This window comes from Aquila chrysaetos, chromosome 4 (assembly GCF_900496995.4).
Source record: "Aquila chrysaetos chrysaetos chromosome 4, bAquChr1.4, whole genome shotgun sequence".
In the NCBI taxonomy this organism is placed as follows: Eukaryota; Metazoa; Chordata; class Aves; order Accipitriformes; family Accipitridae; genus Aquila; species Aquila chrysaetos.
In genome coordinates, this window is record NC_044007.1 from 54,428,962 (window position 1) to 54,448,026 (window position 19,065).

The 19,065-nt window shown below is 42.6% G+C and overlaps 1 protein-coding gene across 7 annotated transcripts in view; it reads right to left on the reverse strand.

The window, feature by feature from the left end:
• DLGAP1 (DLG associated protein 1) overlaps window positions 1-19,065 on the reverse strand; it is a 424,396-nt gene that overhangs the window by 10,734 nt on the left and 394,597 nt on the right. For all 7 annotated transcript variants that reach the window (XM_030012046.1, XM_030012047.1, XM_030012044.1 and 4 more), the window contains 2 exons: window positions 18,466-18,557; window positions 7,826-8,244 (listed from right to left, as the gene is read on the reverse strand). In XM_030012046.1, coding sequence (XP_029867906.1) covers window positions 7,826-8,244; window positions 18,466-18,557 — 511 coding nt within the window. The remainder of the gene's footprint in view (window positions 1-7,825; window positions 8,245-18,465; window positions 18,558-19,065) is intronic.

Sequence of the window (19,065 nt, forward strand, 5' to 3'; positions counted from 1 at the left end):
GCAAGAAAGCAGCTACTGGTTTGCTTGAGACTTTCAATGCTCAGGAAAAAAAACAACAACTAAGCTATATGCAGTGTCTTTAAATAAACATGTTGGCATCCGGGATGTATCTGGCTCCATCATTAATTTGCCCTCTCAGCTGAAGCAACTTATTATCCCCCAATTCTCTGGTTAAATATTGATTTAAAAACTAATTAAATTACTAAAAAAAAATAATTACCACATCTTTAATGAAAAACATGAATGGCAGCCACTGTGTCACAATTTTCACTATCATTTCTACTCATAGATATTTGCATTCTCCCAGCCCTCAAACAAACACAGCAACTTTCCCAGGACAAATTTACAGTCTGGATACATGAGGCAGGTGAGGGAGGAACAGGAAAAACAAAGAGATGAAGTGGCCTGCTCAAGGTGAGTGAATTGTTTGGCAGAGCCTAGAAGAGATACTAGTCCTAAGCTGCCATCCTCTGTAGCATCCCTTGGGCATGGTCACTTTTTGTATAAAACCTAACACAATGTTAGCAGAGCTCCACTGGGAAAATACTGCTAAGTATTTTGACTTACCACAATGAAAAGTAAATAAATACAGAAATAAATAAACACAACTTTGCTATAACCCCTTCTAACAACATTTTTAGGGTCTCACAGTCCTGTGACCAGCTGCAGTGCATGATGGCAGCTTGCGACCAGAATGCCACCATGCAATGTTTGGCAAGAGAAAGGCCACTCCACAGGATTCACTTGCATAGTCACACACTAAGCAAACTGGCACAAACACTCGTGATGAACTGAAACCCGACACACAGCAGTACAAAATCTGTGTTCTGCTCCTCCAAGGCAAATGGCTTTTCCTTCAGCAGCCTTAAAGCTTGCTTCTTAAGGCTGCTGAAGGAAAAGTGGGATGTGGAGTTCACTTATACTTCAGACATACGAAGGGGGGGAAAAAAAAGGTGAGGGAAGAGAGAGTCTTTTCAAATTTTTTTCAGAAACTATAGGAGAGAGCTCTGTGAACATGCACAGAGCCCAGACTTTCATTTTGTTCCCAGAACTGAACTCAGCACTGCCAGGAAATATCCGTGAGCTGGAAGATTCACTAAGCAGAATATTTTCAGCATATTGCACAGGGAGTTTTGCACACAACTCTCATTATTGTTAGCAAGGCTTGCGTGTCTAATTCTATGCGCACAGTGCTGAAAATGGACCCCTTGGTGTGTCTAGTCATTTATGCAACCCAATATGCAAACCGCTCAACTGAAAGGACTTTTCAATAGTAGGAGGAGCTACTCCGGGAGCTTTCATGTGGTTCCCATTGTTATGAAAACTCTTCCCACTGAGTATATTTGGGAACAGCTGCCTCATCTGGAGCTCGGCTACTCTGACGCTTCCCAAGACTTGAGAAGGAGAGAAAAAATGGTCTCTTGACTTCTCAGGACAAAAAAAAGACAAGGCAGGCTCTTCCTGGAAACCTGCACCACCCGAGTTGAAAATCACATCCCAAGCACGAAGAAATGTAAATACACCTTGTTGGTGATGGATGGGAATGTTCGCCTTTCTTTGAGGGAAGAAAAGCTTAATATTCAGAGATCTCAGCAGAGGGAAAAGGAAGTCCTTGTCCTTGGCTGCCTAGCGACTGGCCATTTGCCTAAAAACCATCATCCCAGCTGACTGTGGGATGCATGCTGATGCTGTTCTCTATTGTTGCCACTTCTGCTGTAGCTGCGGCTGTATCTAGTCAAGTGTCACTGATTCCTCGCCCCTCCAAAGCAAGTGGCCTGTTAATGTGCAACCCGTCAATAACCAACTCTGTCACGGAATTTAGGAAAAAAAAAAAAAAAGACAAAGCATGTGAAAGACTGAAAGGAATCTCTCCAGAAGGCACAAAGCCTTATCAATAGCCTAAGTTTTGTTTCCAAACGCACGTTGCTTTTAGTGTTTCAAGGCAGAATGCTAGTTTCCCTTACTCAGTCAAAACCTCCAGTGCCAAAGAGAAAGGCCAAGGTGTAGTAAAAAACCCAAAAAGTAAAAATAGACCGATACTTTATTAGGAGAAAAGCCTGAAAGGTTTGAAGCCAAATACCAAGAAAGTAAATGGAATTGCAAAGATAATACTCAAAACACATCAGAAAAAGATCAGAGAAATCTTTAACAGCAAGGGAGATGGGGTACAGGAGAAAAACATAAACATTCAAATTGATGTGTTTGGCTAATAGGATACAAACAAAATGTATAAAACCAAGCAACAACAAAAAATACCAACCCATCAAGATGCAGTCATAACGGATTTAAACACCTATATAATGTTATTCATGTCTGCTTTCTCTTCCATACAGGGTTATACAGCACACTCAACACCGTTGGATCTGAATGCCTTCCAGTAATGCATTAAGCAACAGTATTAACATCCATCATATGCTTTGCTGTCACCCCATCCCCAGGGGGAGAAGAGTGTGTACTGCAGTGTTTTGTTTTTATAGTTTGAATTTTTCCTTCCCTCACCACCCCGCCTCCTTTGCTTTGACCTCTCTTCCTTGTAAACCCAGTTCTCTCCTGTGACGACTTTTAAGAAATAGACAGTTATGTCTATTCTGGAAGAACTGCTTCGGTATAGCTATTTTGATATAACTCAGCTATTGTGGAGTGCCTCCTCACTATTATTGTTCTTGACTAGGGGTTGCAGAATGTTATTCTAGGATAGACACATGCGGTGAATTTCCTTGTGTCTCTAACCCTGCAACCTGTTCTCGTTTTTAAAACGTTCTTAAATATAGACTTAGACTATGTGCTGTTCAAGCAGTAAGTTCTTGCTTCTCTTTGTTCTAAAAGAACCACATAGGACCTACTTTGGGATTGTAGAGCTCTATGTGTTTTCCCCCTCCATGTTTTCATGGGAAAAGAAACGAAACAACAAAAAAAGAATTGCAAACACAAGCAAAAAAATGGTGATATTTTCATCTGCTCCACCTTGGAAGGGGACTGCGTGTGTAACAAGGATAACAAAATATAAGAAAACAACAACAAAAACCACCTGAAGTGATGTGAAAAGTCATCACATCATAGAAGCCACGGGATAGAAGGAGCAGCAGCATTATTTGGCCCTAAACCATCAACTGATCTGTTTGCATTTCAACTTTGACAGGCCCTAGGGTCTAACAAGCGACAAAGGAGGCACTTTAGGACTGTGACTATCAAATGCCCTTAATGTGAAAACACCTGGTTGGTAGGTAGGGCGCAAGCTAGGGAACAGAAACCCAGCGACTTGCTCATTGCCCCAGGAGCAAGTGGCAGGAACAATAGCCGAAATTACAGGGACACAGCCTGACATTTGTGTTGCAGATGTTGGCTGAGCATTGTGCATATGAAGCAATCCTGCCATAGAGCTGTCACAATCCATTTCCAAGCCAGGATGGACCAGCGTTTTAGCCTATTCATGTTGACAGACCTACATTTAAATAATGCCAACCATGACAAAAGCCAGGAAATTCAGAGTTAAAGCTACTGCTCAGGTCTTTTAAGCTCGGCTGTTAAGGAGAAAACAGCCAAATGGAGCAAACCATGGAAGGAGCAGTCCTAGCTTTGAGTCATATATACTTATAGGAGTGATCTCATTGAAATTAATAGGGCTGCCTGCATGAGTAAATGCTGTTCACTGGGAGTAAAGCAGTTTCCATGTGTTCTCTGGCTTACTTGGTTTTTATTAGCACACTTCATGTTTTTTCCCCTACTAGATTGTTTCCTTGCTTGTGGATTTCTCTTTTTTCCTTGCTAGCCTTTGGACACTGGCAGGGCTTCCAGCCAGGAGCTGGCTTTCCTTGGAGAAACCCTTGTGTATGGAGAAGTCCCTTCTGGGGAGAAAAGAAAACCAGAACAAGAAAAGGACGAGTCAGGCATACGGCCAGAGGCACGTAGCCAGGGGGATTCCAGCAGGACTCGGCCACACGTCGGGCTGGTGACGGTCCCTCTGCAAGGCTGCATCAGCGCACTGCAGGACAAGGCTGCCTCACTCCTCCGAGCGGCAGGGACCAGGACAGCTTGGGGAAGCCCTGCAGAGGACTGGCAAATGGTTTTCCTTGCTCATGGCTCAGAGTGACTGCATGGGTCTCCTCTTCTTTTGCCATGCACAACTATTATGAAAAATGTGTCTTTTCCTTAACTTTCTTCTCTTGTGTCGAGCCTTCACTTTTTAAGTTTTCCTTTGAAACAATCAAAACAAAACAAAACAGAAGAAAGTGTGCAAGCATTGCATAATTTGCCAGAACTGGCTGAATTTGCAGAGACTCTAGTCCTAAGCAGCGAGGTTACTGCAGATTGGAGGTCAACCTTTGTTTGCAGACTAGCGCAGAGGAGTATAATATACACACAAGACAGTTATAATGACATATCTTGTCAGAGCCTTGGTTTTCTGTTTTAGTTTTTACTTGATTGGCCTACCTGGTCTCGCCACTAAACTCACATTACACCTGACCTGTGGTGAATCAGGCCCACTGTTTTCTTCCAATGGTTATCTTTGCATCGAAGCCACATTACAACCCCACGTGAAAAAGAAACATTTCTGAAGGGGAAGCAAAATGAAGCCCTCCAGTTTTTCCAGAAAGGTTAATGCCCCATGTGAAATAAAAACAACAGCAAAAAATCCAGCAAAAGCCAGGCTGAGGCCGTAGGTGCATGTTCCTGTGCCCACTGCCGCTGGGGAAAAATGTGGTCAGAGGCTGCTCGCTAACAGCGCTGCACAATATCAAGTATCCTAGCTCAAAGCGTGAGTGGTATTCATCTGCCTGTTATACACGCCGTGGCTTTATCAGAAAATGATTTCAGATAAAACCAGAATATACTATACAATAAATAATTCATGGCAGAAGGGAAGCCACATTTCTCTCTATATTGGCATTTCATCGTGCAGCCACTGAACCACAGCTTGTTTTTATACACAGCAGCAGACTCCCTTTCCCAGCTAGAAACATTCAATCCCATCTGGTAGATTCATTCCCAGCTAGATAATACCCAACGTATCTATGTAACATACAAGCTACTGTCAAACAGCAGCGAGCCGTCTCCCCGAGACAGCTGTTTTGCACAAGGGCCGCATTGTCTGGAGGAAGCGCGGATCGTTTTACGTGGAGCGCCGGGGGGACGAGCCCTCTGTCAGCTGCCATGGCATCGAGAAAACCTCGCTCATCACACGTTCTTGTTATTTTGTTATCTGGCCAAACACACGCTGGGGATGTCAGGTTGAAAACAAAGGGGGTGTTCCCTGCTCTGGTTATATTTCATTAGGAAAACCAAAGCAAACGCACCTTTTCTGCTCTTTCCTCCCTCTCTTCAAAGTTTATAGATGTATGAAAAACACATATTTCAGGGCAGGGTTTGTAACAGCCAGGCTTTTGTTTCTGGCGCTGCTGAGCGGGCAGAGTGGCCCCAGCCATATGCTTTTCCTTGGCACCAGGTAGAGTGGGGCATGCTGTGCCGCAGCAGAAAGCCCCGTGCAGCCTCTGCAGGAGGCAGCTGCCACATGCCAAAGCGGCCAACAGTGTCACACCAAAACCAGTACCTCACCAGTGACCACAAAACCCAAGTAACCCCCTTCCTCCTCCTGTTTTCAGAAATCACGAGAAGTGCTTCATGTCAGAAAAATGAAGAGGAGGAACAATCTGCAGGACACATGCCATGCATGCTGTAAGGAGGCATTGGGAATAGCCAGCCTAACCACTCCTTTATCTTCCTCATAACTGACTTCTACCGATTGCTCAAAATAAGAGCCCTTTAAAATTATCATGCATCAAAGACACCAACACACTGAGAGAAAATTCTGTACATGGATATACACATTCTGCATGTATCAGTCTTGTAAAATTCACTTCATGTTCTTTTCCCAAGGTGAACAACTACTTTGGTGCACAAAGTTTGTAGGTTTTTCCATTATTCTCAGTTCATAGAATGATAGAATCACAGAAAGGTCAGAAGGGACCTTTAAAGATCATCTAGTCCAACTCCCTTGCCATGGGCAGGGACATCTTTCACTAGATCAGGTCTCAAAGCCCCATTCAACCTGGCCTTGAACACTTCCAATGATGGGGCATCCACAACTTCTCTGGGCAACCTGTTCCAGGGTCTCACCACCCTCATTGTGGAAAATGTCTTCCTTATGTCCAATCTAAGTTGTGGCAAAGAGAAAGCAAGTGGGTTTTTTGACTTGGACTTGGCAAATGTTGTGTATTTCCTATTTGTTATGTGTTCATACTCCTTTTTCAATCTAAAATCTCTTAGTTCATGGGGTTTATTTCTTGCATACTAACAACAGAAAACCTTTGTATTCTGATACATTTTTAAAGAGATTTTGGAATGTATTGATGATGTAAATTAAAAATGAGGTTCAAATACTCTAAAACTTGGGGAATCTGGATCTGCTTTGAAGGTTAATCCTTCTATATTTTTCCCTCAGAAGAAATTGTTAGCCTATTATCTAACAGAAATTTTTTAGAAATAGAAAATCTTAACATACCTTAATGTTAAGGTTATCTCATACTTTCCATTAGAAGTCAATTTCCAGTTGCTTACAATAGTGTATAACTTTAACTATCTAGATCAAACTTCTCTATGGTTGTTTCTTTCATTAGGTTGAATGGAAAGTTCCAGCAGAAACAGCTAAGAATAACAGAAACATTTCTAAGAATTTAAAAAAATTTATTTTTTGCCAGTGTTAATTCCTTTCCATAAATCAAAACCTTCACATCTCAAAATAATTCTAGTGCCACCCTTCTTGAAAGGAAGGGTTAGAAATTTGGAAGAAGCAATCCTGGAGCTGAAGTAGTAGCCCTTGCTTTGGTAGGAGCTAACTTGGGGGTTGGAAAATTGTTATTTGTATATCCAGGAAAATATGCTTAGGTGTGCCTAAATTACACAATATTGAACTCTCTATATGCAGCTGCTCCTTACTGTTTTCTAGAAGCTCTCTGTTAGAATTTGAAAAAGCTTCATTCACAAGGAGCATGTTCCTAAGCTCACAGGTTTACCTATGTCCAGAAGTTGACAGCTATCAATAGAACTGCTCCTTGTGATGGAAATAAATGGAAAAAACTTCCATTTTGACTGGGAGAAAAAATTCTGGACAAGGAGGCACATGTTTAGCTCTTCTTCCCTAATTAGAGTGAATGAATAAGACCTGAGCTACCCAACCCTTCTTACTAATGAAGGCTTACTAGACATTCCCATTACCTTACAGGTAGGGTAATACTTCTGGCAGCAGTGACAACTGAGATGTAGTTTGCATGTGTGCGTTGTTTATCACAGAATATGGAGACCTTGTTTTATCGGGAAGATCAAAGGGGAATGAGAACCGCAAGGGAGATGAAGGGAGGCTGGAGAGGGGAAGAGAGGGAGAACAACTTGGAAGCATGACTGAAATCTCTTTCAGTTGGGAGAAGCATCTGAAGACTCTGATGCCGATCACCATCTAAAAAGGCAACTAAAATATGAATTTAATGAAAAGGAACTAGAATCTGTTCAATTATATTCTAAGGTTATGAGAAGTAATTTCAAATGGAAGAGTTAAGAAACATTAATACTACAAGATCCCTAGCCACGATCTCCTAATTATCCGATGAACTATGCAATCCCAAAAGCTAATACCTCTGGAGTTTCAGAAGTGCCGAGCATTTGCATTCCCTGTCAACTTTAATAAGGATTATTATATACATACATACAGTCCTTTTGAGAATCACGACCATAGCTGAATAAGAAAGGGCATGATACAGAAATCACTGGAGTAAATTTGACCTATATTAAATGCTTCTTTGTAGTTTCAATATTATTGTATGCAGTTACTTACTGTCCTCCGGTAAGTTGTTTTCCCGTTCTTCTCTCTCCATCTGTTGGCACCAGCCCTCCATACGATCTCTCTCTGCCTGAAGTAGCTTCAGAAACCAGTGGCCATCTCGTGGGCACACTGACCTTTGAACAGCTTCCAGAGGATCTTCGGTTATAGAGTCAATCCAGGGGTCAGGAGGAGGTAAAATTGACGGATCAAAATCTGTATCAAAGTCATCATCCACTGCACATGCATGGTAATGGTTTCCTGACCCTTGTATGCTAACGGTAGAGGTACTTGCATCTCGGGAAAATTGTCTTGATATTTGTCCAGAACATGTATTTTCCTCTTGAGGGTCGATTATTTCAAAGTTCTCATGGAAATCCAGGTCTGCTTGCACAGCTGTTGTTACACTGTTAGATCGTGTAAACCTGCGAAAGCTTTGGAGAGCACAAACATGAAATGTTTAGAAAGCTTTTTCTAGGTAACTCAGTAAGAAAGGAGTTATTAAGATTCTGCCACTTCTCCTAAGACTGACAGTCATGGCTTTCAGTGCTACATTCGGGTGCTTTTTCTTGAAATGATCAGCATAAACTTATTTTCTCATTGCAAGCCAACAAACAAGCATCTCTTTTTTCCATGCAAACTCACTGTTTATTGAGGCAAGTACCCCTAATTGTTGTGTGATTTAACAAAGCCAGAGGCTAGCCCAAGAGACAGCTAATAGTGTCAGCAGCTCAGGATTTTAGGTTACCAATTAATGAAAAGTTAAAGGCCCCCAATTTTAAGAAGTGGCCTATCTTTCAACTTTTAAAACTCACACCCCTTTGAAGTTACACACCCAAACTCACAAGCCACATTTAAAAATCATACATGTAAGATTGATAAGATAGTAATACCAATGAGCCCACTATCTACATAAGGTTATACATTCCATTTATAAAGAAGATAAGCATTTTTAACCCAGATAAGTATTTTGTATTGCTTCTTCATAATTACTCTTCATAATTATGTACCTGCTAATCTCTCACAATTTTAGTGCCCATTCCCAGTGTTCAGACATATGTTTTTCACATTCAACCTTCAGTTTCAAAATGGTCTTCTCTTTTTCACCAAAGTTAGCATTGTCAGTCACTATTTATGTGACCCTCATTGTGATGGCTGCTACCCTGTAGGTAGCTTCTTTCACCTTCCATATTTTCCCTATGTTGGAACCTCTGGGGGCAGAGAGCAAACCCTGAGGGTGAAGACAAAAGCAGGGGAGAGAGAAGGTTTGGGGCTTTGAGTTTGGGTGGGTTTTCTTTACGTAAACAGCACACTGAATTCTGCAGTCCAAGGCATCTGAGGTGAACAGGCTGATAGAGAAGGAGCAGAGGGAAGTGTAAGGAGTAAGAGACACCTAATACAGTTGCAGGGGGTGGTAGTGAGATCAGATATGACAAGCAGTAAATTGTAGAGACAATGAGTGGAAAATCTGCAGGCAAATAATTACAGAGTTGGGGTAACTCTAGAAATTGATGCACTGAGGAACACAGGAAAACAAGCTAAGCAGACATCTGTCTTGCCCCGTGATGATAAAGAAGGTAGGACCATAAAGTAATTAATGTAGATGTTACTTAAATTACTAATATTTAGGCTTGAGAATTAGTATAGTTTTGAATGGAATAGGGACAGATTCCCATCCCTTTTTACTAATCCAGGATGCCTGTGCACTCATGCAGCTAGTAGTTAGCTTCTAATTTGTTCACAATCTCACATTTACTCTTGAAACCAGTGTTAGGACCCATTTCCCTATGATATTTTGGTTAGTTTGAGCTCAAGCAGCAATGAAAATACTGAGCAGACAGTTGTGCTGGATGCTGGGCACCATTTCACTCCCTTTCATTTACATTCCACCTTCCACTGAAGAACGATAGCCGATTAGACAAGTGCAACTGACAGCAAAACTTCATCAGGTGTATTTAATCTGCAACTGGGGAGGGAGCAGATGGAAGGATGTTGAGGGAGAATTTCACATCCTATATACCTGATGCACCCAGATACCTCAGGAGTGCAGCAGACTTCAAGGAGGACTGTACCAGGTCCTGCCGATAATAGAGGAAATTAGTGGATGTTGTTCTGGGGCTTTGAGAGGAGCAGAGCAAAGCAAAACAGGAGTTGAGAAGTGTTGTGTAATTAAAAAAAAGACCAATTCCTCTGCAGAAGAAAGCTCAAATTAACTTCTCAGCCACACCAATCCCTGGAACACTTTAATAATAGATTGTGTACATATTTTTTTATAGTGGCCTAGAATACAAACATTTTAATATAGTGCCTGCTGCTTACAGTCCTTTTGAAGCAGGTGTTGTTAAACAATGCAAAAGTCATGGCTATGCAACCACCATTTTGCACAATATACACCTGAAAAATATGGAGTGAGCAGAACTCTCCAGCTTGGTAGTATTTATCCTTTGATGAGCAGAGCAAATAATTTTGCTACAGGCTGATACAGCAGAAAAAGCTTAAAAGGGAGGACAAGGATCATTGGACGTATGGTATGGCTTTCATAGGAGGAAAGACATTTCTTGGTTTAGAAAACAGGTGGCTGAGGAGGGATATGAGAGACCTATGAAATCCCAACTAGGTGATGTTTCACCATTTCTCAGAGTGTAAGAACTGTGGGGAGGAAGGCAGCCAGTTGCAAGGCTTAGAGGTCTAAAAATTTACATCTAGTGAAAGGAAGTATTTCTTTACACAATGTGTAATTAAATTGCCGCAGGATCCTGGGAAAACCAAAGGTAAAAATAGGTTCAAAGGGAACCTGATCAAATTCACAGGAGATAGGTCCAGGAAGAGCTATTACACAGATGTCATATCTGGCTTAGGAAGTCCCTGAACAACAGACTGCTAAATTGGGAAGGTCTACTGGGAGAAGTAGCGCTTCATACACACCCTTTATACTTTTCCTTTACACACACTCCTTTATACTTTTCCTAAGTACCTGCTACTGGCCCCTGCCAGAGAAAAGCTGTTAGACTCCTATTAGTGGCTAGAAAGACTTTAGCTCTAGTCTGACATTACAATGAAAATCTTTTGGTCCAATCTAGTTTTTTAAAAAAATAGTTTAATTTAGCCACCAACCTGACAAATCCCTTACCTGCCCTGAAGTTCGTGCATGCATACACACACACACACATAAAAAAAACCCCAAACAAACACGTGTGCCCACACAGGCACATGGTCACACAGGATTTCTTTTCAGTCATTTAGTCAGGGCTCACTGAGAGCCAAGGCATTAGTACACAGTGTACTCTTCCACACCTTCCATGGTACTGGAGAGAAAAGCAAATGCCTTAATTCAGGCTCATTCTCCGTGCCCCTACCTCCACGGTAGGGAGCACGACACAGCTGCCTTCTGCTTTCCCCAGTGCCTTAGGCTCTGATATCTTTCTGTTTCAGATGACCATTTGTAATTTCAGTTAACACCCTGGCTTTTCAGTGTACACCATCAAGGTCTACTTGCCAAGAGGATGTATTGCTGGAGGCACTACATTTCAAAGCTTTCAGGAGCAGACTCTTAGTGGGTTCAATATGAGCTAGTACCACCAAAACCAGACTCTGCTCAACAAATAAAATAGAATGACATACTTTTTTTGCCTTTGTTTTATCTATATAATAATATGCTACAGGCTTGCTCGACGGCTTCTTGGCACTGGATTGTGTAACCTATCTGTCTTCAAAAGAAAAACAACTTGGCAATAGAATATAGCATCAGTTAAAAATTAAAAAAATACTCCCAAGGAAATGTATGTTGAATGAAATGGAAATGCAGGAAGGAGGCACCCACTATCTGCCTGCCTCCAGCACATCTATGCAAAATGCCTAATAGATGGTAATTTTAGTCTCTGACATAGCTTCCTCACTCACTTCCAGGATGTTTTACTCTTACAAAATGCCATTTGTGTCCCACATGAACTTTTTTGTTTTGCTCTCAGTTAAAACTCCATACCACAGGAGAGCTGCTGAAGCTAATGCCCAAGTTTTCACTATTTCTACACATACAAAACACTCATGGGACTACCTAAAAAAGAAGCTTTCATAAATCGCTGGTAACCGTTAAAAACAGAGATTTGCTTCTTCCTCTGCTTTCAGGCTTGGCTCTTTTGTACTCAATTGTGCCCTGCAGGCACAAGGTGTAATAATTACAGCTTCAGAGAACTGCAGCAGATATCTGGCCTAAGGTGCAGAAAGCCGTGAAACCTCAGACTGGATAAACCAGTATGTAGAACAACAGCACAATGTGTTTTGAACAGCAACAACAGGGTCACTTGTTAGCATTCAACGCTCCACTTCTAAGTCTTCTTTTGCTTTCCTTTGAAAAACATGTTTACATTTCAACGCAGAGAGCGTCTTTCTTTCCTAAAAAAACCCCAAAACCCAGAAAAGCTCTAGGCTTCAAACCAACTGATGCATGGTGAGTCTCAGAGGCACTTACACTAAAGCTGGCCTGTCCCACTTTACCCATTGACTGTACTCTTTATTGGTTGTGGGCTTCTCTGCTAAGGTTGCAGCTGTTGTCAGCAGAACAAAACAAACTGCAGAAGGAGTTAGCAGATACGGTACCATGTCTTCTAGTGGCAGGATTTCAACCATACATCTTCAAGCTATACAATCTTGTGTGCTTTGCTCTATCCCTCCCCCTTCTCACATTCACATAGTCTTTTCATCACCAAAAGTCTTAGCAGGGAAACTCTAATCCTTTATGGCAATGTTAGAATAGACTATTTCAGTTGGAAGGGATGTAAAATGATCTCCTAGTCCAACTGCCTGACCACTCCAGGGCTGACCAAGTTAAAACATGCTGTTAAGAAGGGCATTGTCCAAATGCCTTTTAAACACTGACAGGGCTGGGGCATTGACCACCTCTCTAGGAAGCCTGTTCTAGTGTTTGACCACTCTCTTGGTAAAGAAATGCTTCCTAATGTCCCGTCTGAACCTCCCCTCGCGCAGCTTTGAACCATTCCCACGCATCCTGTCACTGGATCCCAGGGAGAAGAGATCAGCACCTCCCTCTCCACTTCCTTTCCTCAGGAAGCTGCAGAGAGCAATGAGGTCACGCTTCAGCCTCTTCTTCTCCAAACTAGACAAGCCCAAAGTCCTCAGCTGCTCCTCACAGGACATGCCTTCCAACCCTTGCACCAGCTTTGTTACCCTCCTCTGGACACATTCAAGGACCTTCACATCCTTTTTAAATTGTGGGGCCCAGAACTGCACACAGTATTCAAGGTGAGGCCACACCAACGCTGAATACAGCAGGATAATCACATCTTTTGACCGGCCGGTTACACTGTGTTTGATGCACCCCGGGACAGGGTTTGCCCTCTTGGCTGTCAGGGCACACTGCTGACACGTATTGAGCCTGCTACTGACCAGCACCCCCAGATCCCTTTCTGCGGGGCTGCTCTCCAGCCACGCCTCTCCCAATCTGTACTTCTGTCCGGCGTTACTCCGTCCCAGGTACAGGATCTGGCATTTATTCTTGTTAAATTTCATCCTGTTAGTCATTGCCCAATGCTCCAATCTGTCCAGATCCCCCTCCAAGGCCTCTTGTCAACAGCACCTCCCAGTTTGGTATCATCAGCCAAGTTGCTAATGGTGCGTTCAACTCCTGCGTCCAGATCGTTGATAAATAGATTGGACAGAACTGGCCCTAGAATTGAGCCCTGAGGAACACTACTGTTGACCGGTCCCCAGCCAATTCACCACAACCTTTTGAGCCATGCCCTTCAGCCAGTTCTTCACCCAGCACACCGTGAACCCACTCATCCCACAGTTGGACAACTTGCAGTGCCAGCAATCGGAGCAGGACAGGAGCGGGGAAGCCTCAGGCAGTGACTGCCAGCCTCTGCATGCTGTGCCCCAATGCCCAGTGAAGCTGCCAAATAGAGTCAAAGGGCAACTACAATATCAGCTGAACCAAAGAGGATGTCTGGGAACTCTTTGGCTGGCGACCCAAAACTGCAGAGGGTGGCACAGAGCCAATGGAAGTTGACCCACTGGAAGATCAGGAGGAGCCCATGGAGGTTGACCCAATTCCAGCAGACCTAGACCAGGTACTGCGACACTGATCTAAGGCTATGCTTGAAGAAGGGATCCCATTGCACTGAGAGGGTCTGGCCCTACGCAAGTCTCTACTGGTGTGGGCCTAGCTCCTCAGCAGTGGTCAAGTATGCTGCGGGTGGGAAGCTGAGGCCTTAGTGCAGCCAGCCTGCACATATCTCCCAGCCATCAATCAATCAAACAATCTCCATTTATCAATCTCCCCTGAAACATGATGGAGCTTCAAGTGCTGCTTGGGCTCTTCCTCCCTGTCCTGCACTGCCCTGCTGGCCCCCAGATATTCATAGGGTATTTACTCTGCCCTTTCCAGCATGCGCATAGCACAGCAGCGCAGGGAGGAGGTCACGCTACAGAGACCATCCTCAGCGAATACACACGCTGTGCTGAGCATGACTCTCACCAGTCAAGTTTGCAGAAAATGGAGGATCAAAGTGTTCCTGGGATCTCTCATCCTCAAATAAACCTGTTCTAACCTTTACCTTGTGACACTTTCTGGGTAGCACTGGGGGGAATAGCTGGAACAAGAGAGGGCAACACTTTGTTGAAGCCTAACACACAAGACTGGGTCAGGGCCCTTAGCTTTAAACAGGGAACATTATTAAGCCTTGCTTTTGAAACTGCCTCTCTCTTCTACTGAATATCAGCTCCGTCACTTGCAGCCGGGTTAGAATCATAGAATGGTTTGGGCTGGAAGGGACCTTTAAAGGTCATCTAGTCCAACCCCCCTGCAATAAGCAGGGACATCTTCAACTAGATCAGGTTGCTCAGAACCCCGTCCAACCTGACCATGAAAGTTTTCAGGGAGGGCGCATCTACCACCTTCAGAATTTCTCAATGGAATGGCTTCCACTGTGGAGAACACAGAAAGCCAGAAAATGCTGCAGACAAAAGCCAAGGAAATATCCGTCCAAGCTCAGTTTAGCCAAAATACAGATTTGAAAATCCTGTCCTTAATACTGGAGAGTTGAGAAGTTTGAGTTAGAGCATAGGAGTGGCCTGCTGTGCAGAGAAGACCCTAAAACCTGAGTATTTTTTGTCAGGACAGTAAGTGACCAAACCCGAAAACCTAGATGAAAAAAAGAGAAAAATATGGCTTTACATAGTAACAAAAGCCAAAGATGTGGTTTTTTTCCCTTGAAGAGACAAAAGAGGTTTGTTTTGTTGTTTTTGGGGTTTTTTTTTTACGTTACCCCACCACCATTTCAAATAATTTCACTTTATACCACACTTTTACGCCACACCAAGAGGTGGGGGCACCTTCCCTGGCCCCACAGAAGCCAGAGAAAATGGAGGACTAAGACATGTTTTAGTTTCCCATGGCAGTGTTCTTACTTCAGAAACTACCATTGTTTCGGTATTCATAAATTCTTGTGATAGCAAACCAAGTACAGTTACCAGCTGATGGTATGACTAGACCAATGAGCAAGACAGTTTTGGGGGTGAGGATGAAATAGGAGGAGATCTTGGGGCAGACAAGGTAAAATGCAAGAGAGACTAAAAGTGATTACAGAGCTATGGGACTGAGACCCACTTGTTCAGTAAGGATGTGTGCTAATTGGCCTGGCACAATATATGACTTCTTTTCTGGTTCAGTAGAACTGGTTGACTTCCAACAACTCAATTATCTTCTGTAAGTGAGGAATGGAAGGTGGTCCTTTGAGGTCAGAAGAAGTTGCAGGTAGAGAGAAAGGACAAACAGAAATGGACAGAAATGGAAGTGCCCTGAGATTGCACTGATCAACTTCATTAGATAAACGTTTCAAAATTGCCCTGGAAGAGGTGAGTCATGTGAGGAAAGGGGAGGAACATTTTCGTTGGGGTTTTGTTAGCATCATGGAAGAGATCAGGTGAGAGATAAGAGAGTAAGAGCAGGAAGATCGTGAGGTTGAAAGAAACACATACCAGTTTTTTTCCATGAGAAGGACTGAACAGAGATACTCTATTAATGCTAGAAATTGAAGAGCTGCACTTAGGAATGGGTATGAAAAAGATTATTGAGAGCAGGCAGCATAAAAACCTGAGGATAAGATGAATAGCAGTGATGGATCCAGTTGTGATATGGTCAGGTAGCGGTAGGCACATTTATCCTTTGAGCAATACAAGAGGAGGAGGATTCAGAGGATTCAGTCATTTGCCTTGGCAGGAAGGCCAGGTTACAGAGAGTGGAGGGCTAATGAAAGGTCTGAGTCGAGATGGAAGATGGAAGAGAGACACCCGTCCTCTGAAGATGCTCTGTTTTTGAACTACTTAGATCAAGAAACAGAGGCAAAATCTTTTTCTTACTTGGTCCAAGCAGCAGGAATATTTAAAAGGACATGAGGAGATAAGACTCCTTAGTGTGAGAATGGCAGTCATATGAGGTGAGGGAAAGGGGGAGGAAAGAGCAGGAAGCAAAGAAGAGAAGTGAAACAAATTTTGTATGGTAGGTTTTTGGTGCATTAAGCAAAGAGCTTTCTTGTTTTACGACAGTGCACTTAATAGCTTAGACTGGCAAGGAAACATGATCAATTTGCTGTATTTATCCTCTTTGTTGTGTCATTCTTCTCTTCTTATTTTATATTTATTTAATATTTCTGAAGCCTGGAAGATTTTAAAAAACATTTATTTGTCAAAGATTCAACTCAAAAGGGCTTTTCTGAGGCTCTGCAGATGTTATGGTGCAGGGGCAGGGAAGAATGCACTGTATTTACAATTCTATTCCTGTAACAGATAATCAATACATTGTGCTCTGCTGTGTTAAAAAAAAAAAAAAAAAAAAAAGGAATATGAGTGCCAAACTGTGATTATAAGCCCTTTGTGTCTTGAGTGCACTCATTTTCTAAGGATTAGGGGCTGTCCTTTATCAGCCAGTTCACTTCTGAAAGTCCGTGATAGATTGCTGTTTGCCCCTCTGCTCCAAACAGCAGCAATCTCAACTTTATCAGCAAGGAAACCCCCAAACACAGCTATCAGTAGGTAATGCAGAAATATTGCTTTCTCAGGGCAGACCCTCACAGGCATATCATACCTTTTTCTCTGGAGCAATAAAAACTGCAATAGAAAGAGGACTTTGGAAGTAAGGTATTTACAAACAGCCATTTCTTTGTTTTGTTTTTTTTGGGGGGGGGGGGGGGGGAGTTTTTTTTGGAGGGGGGGGGAAGGGTTGGGCTTTTGGGGTAGTTATTTCCTTTGTGCTCAGGCTGAAGGGAAATGGTCCTTCAGCATCTATTCTAATGTGCTCATTTATCTAGTGCTGGAAGAGTTGTGGGTAAATGGGGCTAAGGTCTAACACGTAAAGAAATGTCTGCCAGCAAGAGATGTTTTAGCAGGTCAATGAGGAACTTGGTAACAGCCTAGCAGGGTCATTGCAAAATCACATTTCTTTTTGCTGAAATCACTTTAGCCTTTTAAAACCACAGGAAAATACTCTGCTACTTTACAGGGAGATTTAGTTGAATTGAAAATGGTGTAGATAACATGTTATTTTTGAGTATTTTTAGCAGACATAGGAAAAAAGCAGTGAAAATGGACATCTCTACTTGCTACTGCAGTCGGCGGGCCAGAGGAGGGCAGAGGGCCCTAATTTTGTCAGCTCAGATTTGCTGCACCCAGGTTTTCTCTGGAGAGGTTACAAGGGCGACTATTCCCTCACTGATCAGCATTACTGCCCCGAGGCTTCTCCTACACTACTGTACATCGAGTTCTCAACAAAATGGCTCCAGGAACTGAAAGTTATGCTGTGCCCAAGTGGATTGTGAAAAATGAACAAAGACTCGGGTGGGTGCTTGTGGCTGCAGCAGCCTGCATGCGCAGAGGCAAGGAGAGTCTGGTTTTTCTTCAGCCACTGAGTCCAGTTTTGGGGAGGAATTAAGATTTGCAGTTGTGGTCAAGCACTCAGAAACTTTATGTGTCTGGAAAGTGCTATGCACAGTTATGCTGCCCTGCAACGTAGCTGCAACTTGTCATCCAAAAGAAACATAACCCTTAAAGACAACTATTCTAGATTTTTTTTTTTTCATTTTTATTGGGGCATATTTGTTTACTTAATTCAGGTTACACTGCAGATTGGAGACAGAACCAAGTTTTACAGCTTGCTTTTTAATCTCAACAATTTTTTGCAACAGAGCAGTTGTAATGCAGAGATGTCTGGGTGAGATACCTGAGCTAAAGCAATCAGTTTGGCTCTGCCATTGCACTGCTCCATGTGGCTGAAATTATTCTGCTGAAAAACAAGGTAAACTTCCCCATCAACTCTATGCTGCTGCAGCCATCCAGAGACTAATACTCCAGCTGCATCACCTTTTGCTGTTTAGGTAGATTTTCTAGGGAAGAAGACCTTATTAAAAGTATATTGACCTTCAAAATATGTGGCACATTTCTTCCAGGTCTCCCACTGGTCCTGGAAAATCCCCTCTGAGAAATAAAAGCTACCGCATTTATAAGACTCAGCTTTTCAGTTGGGTGATCTAACAATTCATCCAGGAAGCAAGTTTATATGGTCATGCATGCAGGAACTAGGGCTCTTAAAAATTAGTTGCGGCATAATTATTTACTTTAGAAAAACAGTATTAACTTTTACTCACCACTTCTCCTCCTCTACTTGAACTCCTATGGACTGGAACTTACTGGTTGCTTTATTTTCACCTGATTTGGTGGATTCTTCAGCACCATCAACCTTAAAAAAATTAACCAGCTAATTAGAATGTATTTTAGCAGAGATATCACCCAACTACTTACAACTTCTATGCATGATAACTATTAAGTGTCTGCACATATAGCTTGTATCATAAGTACCTTCATGTAGTCAGATAGTTTATCTGTGGTGTGCCCATTTCTGATGTTATTAGTGAGTATTCATCATTCTTGTTAATTTATAAGGTATTTCTGGTAAGACAACATTTGGCCTGCAAAATGCAGGTGGAGCTTATCCAGTATTTTATGGAGGCTGGATGCTTACATTTGCCGGAGCAAATTTCTGAGCAGCTGTAACTCCACTTACTCTGCTCCACCATTCGTTTGATTTTACCTGTTAGTCTGTATGTGCATGAGTATATGAACTCATGTCAAAATTATGTGTTTATTTTGTTTAAATGTTAGTGTCCCGAATCAGAGCACTGTATGGACAAGATTTAAAGAAAGCAGATGCGGGTCTTGGATGCATTTTCTTTACTGCTTCATCATGC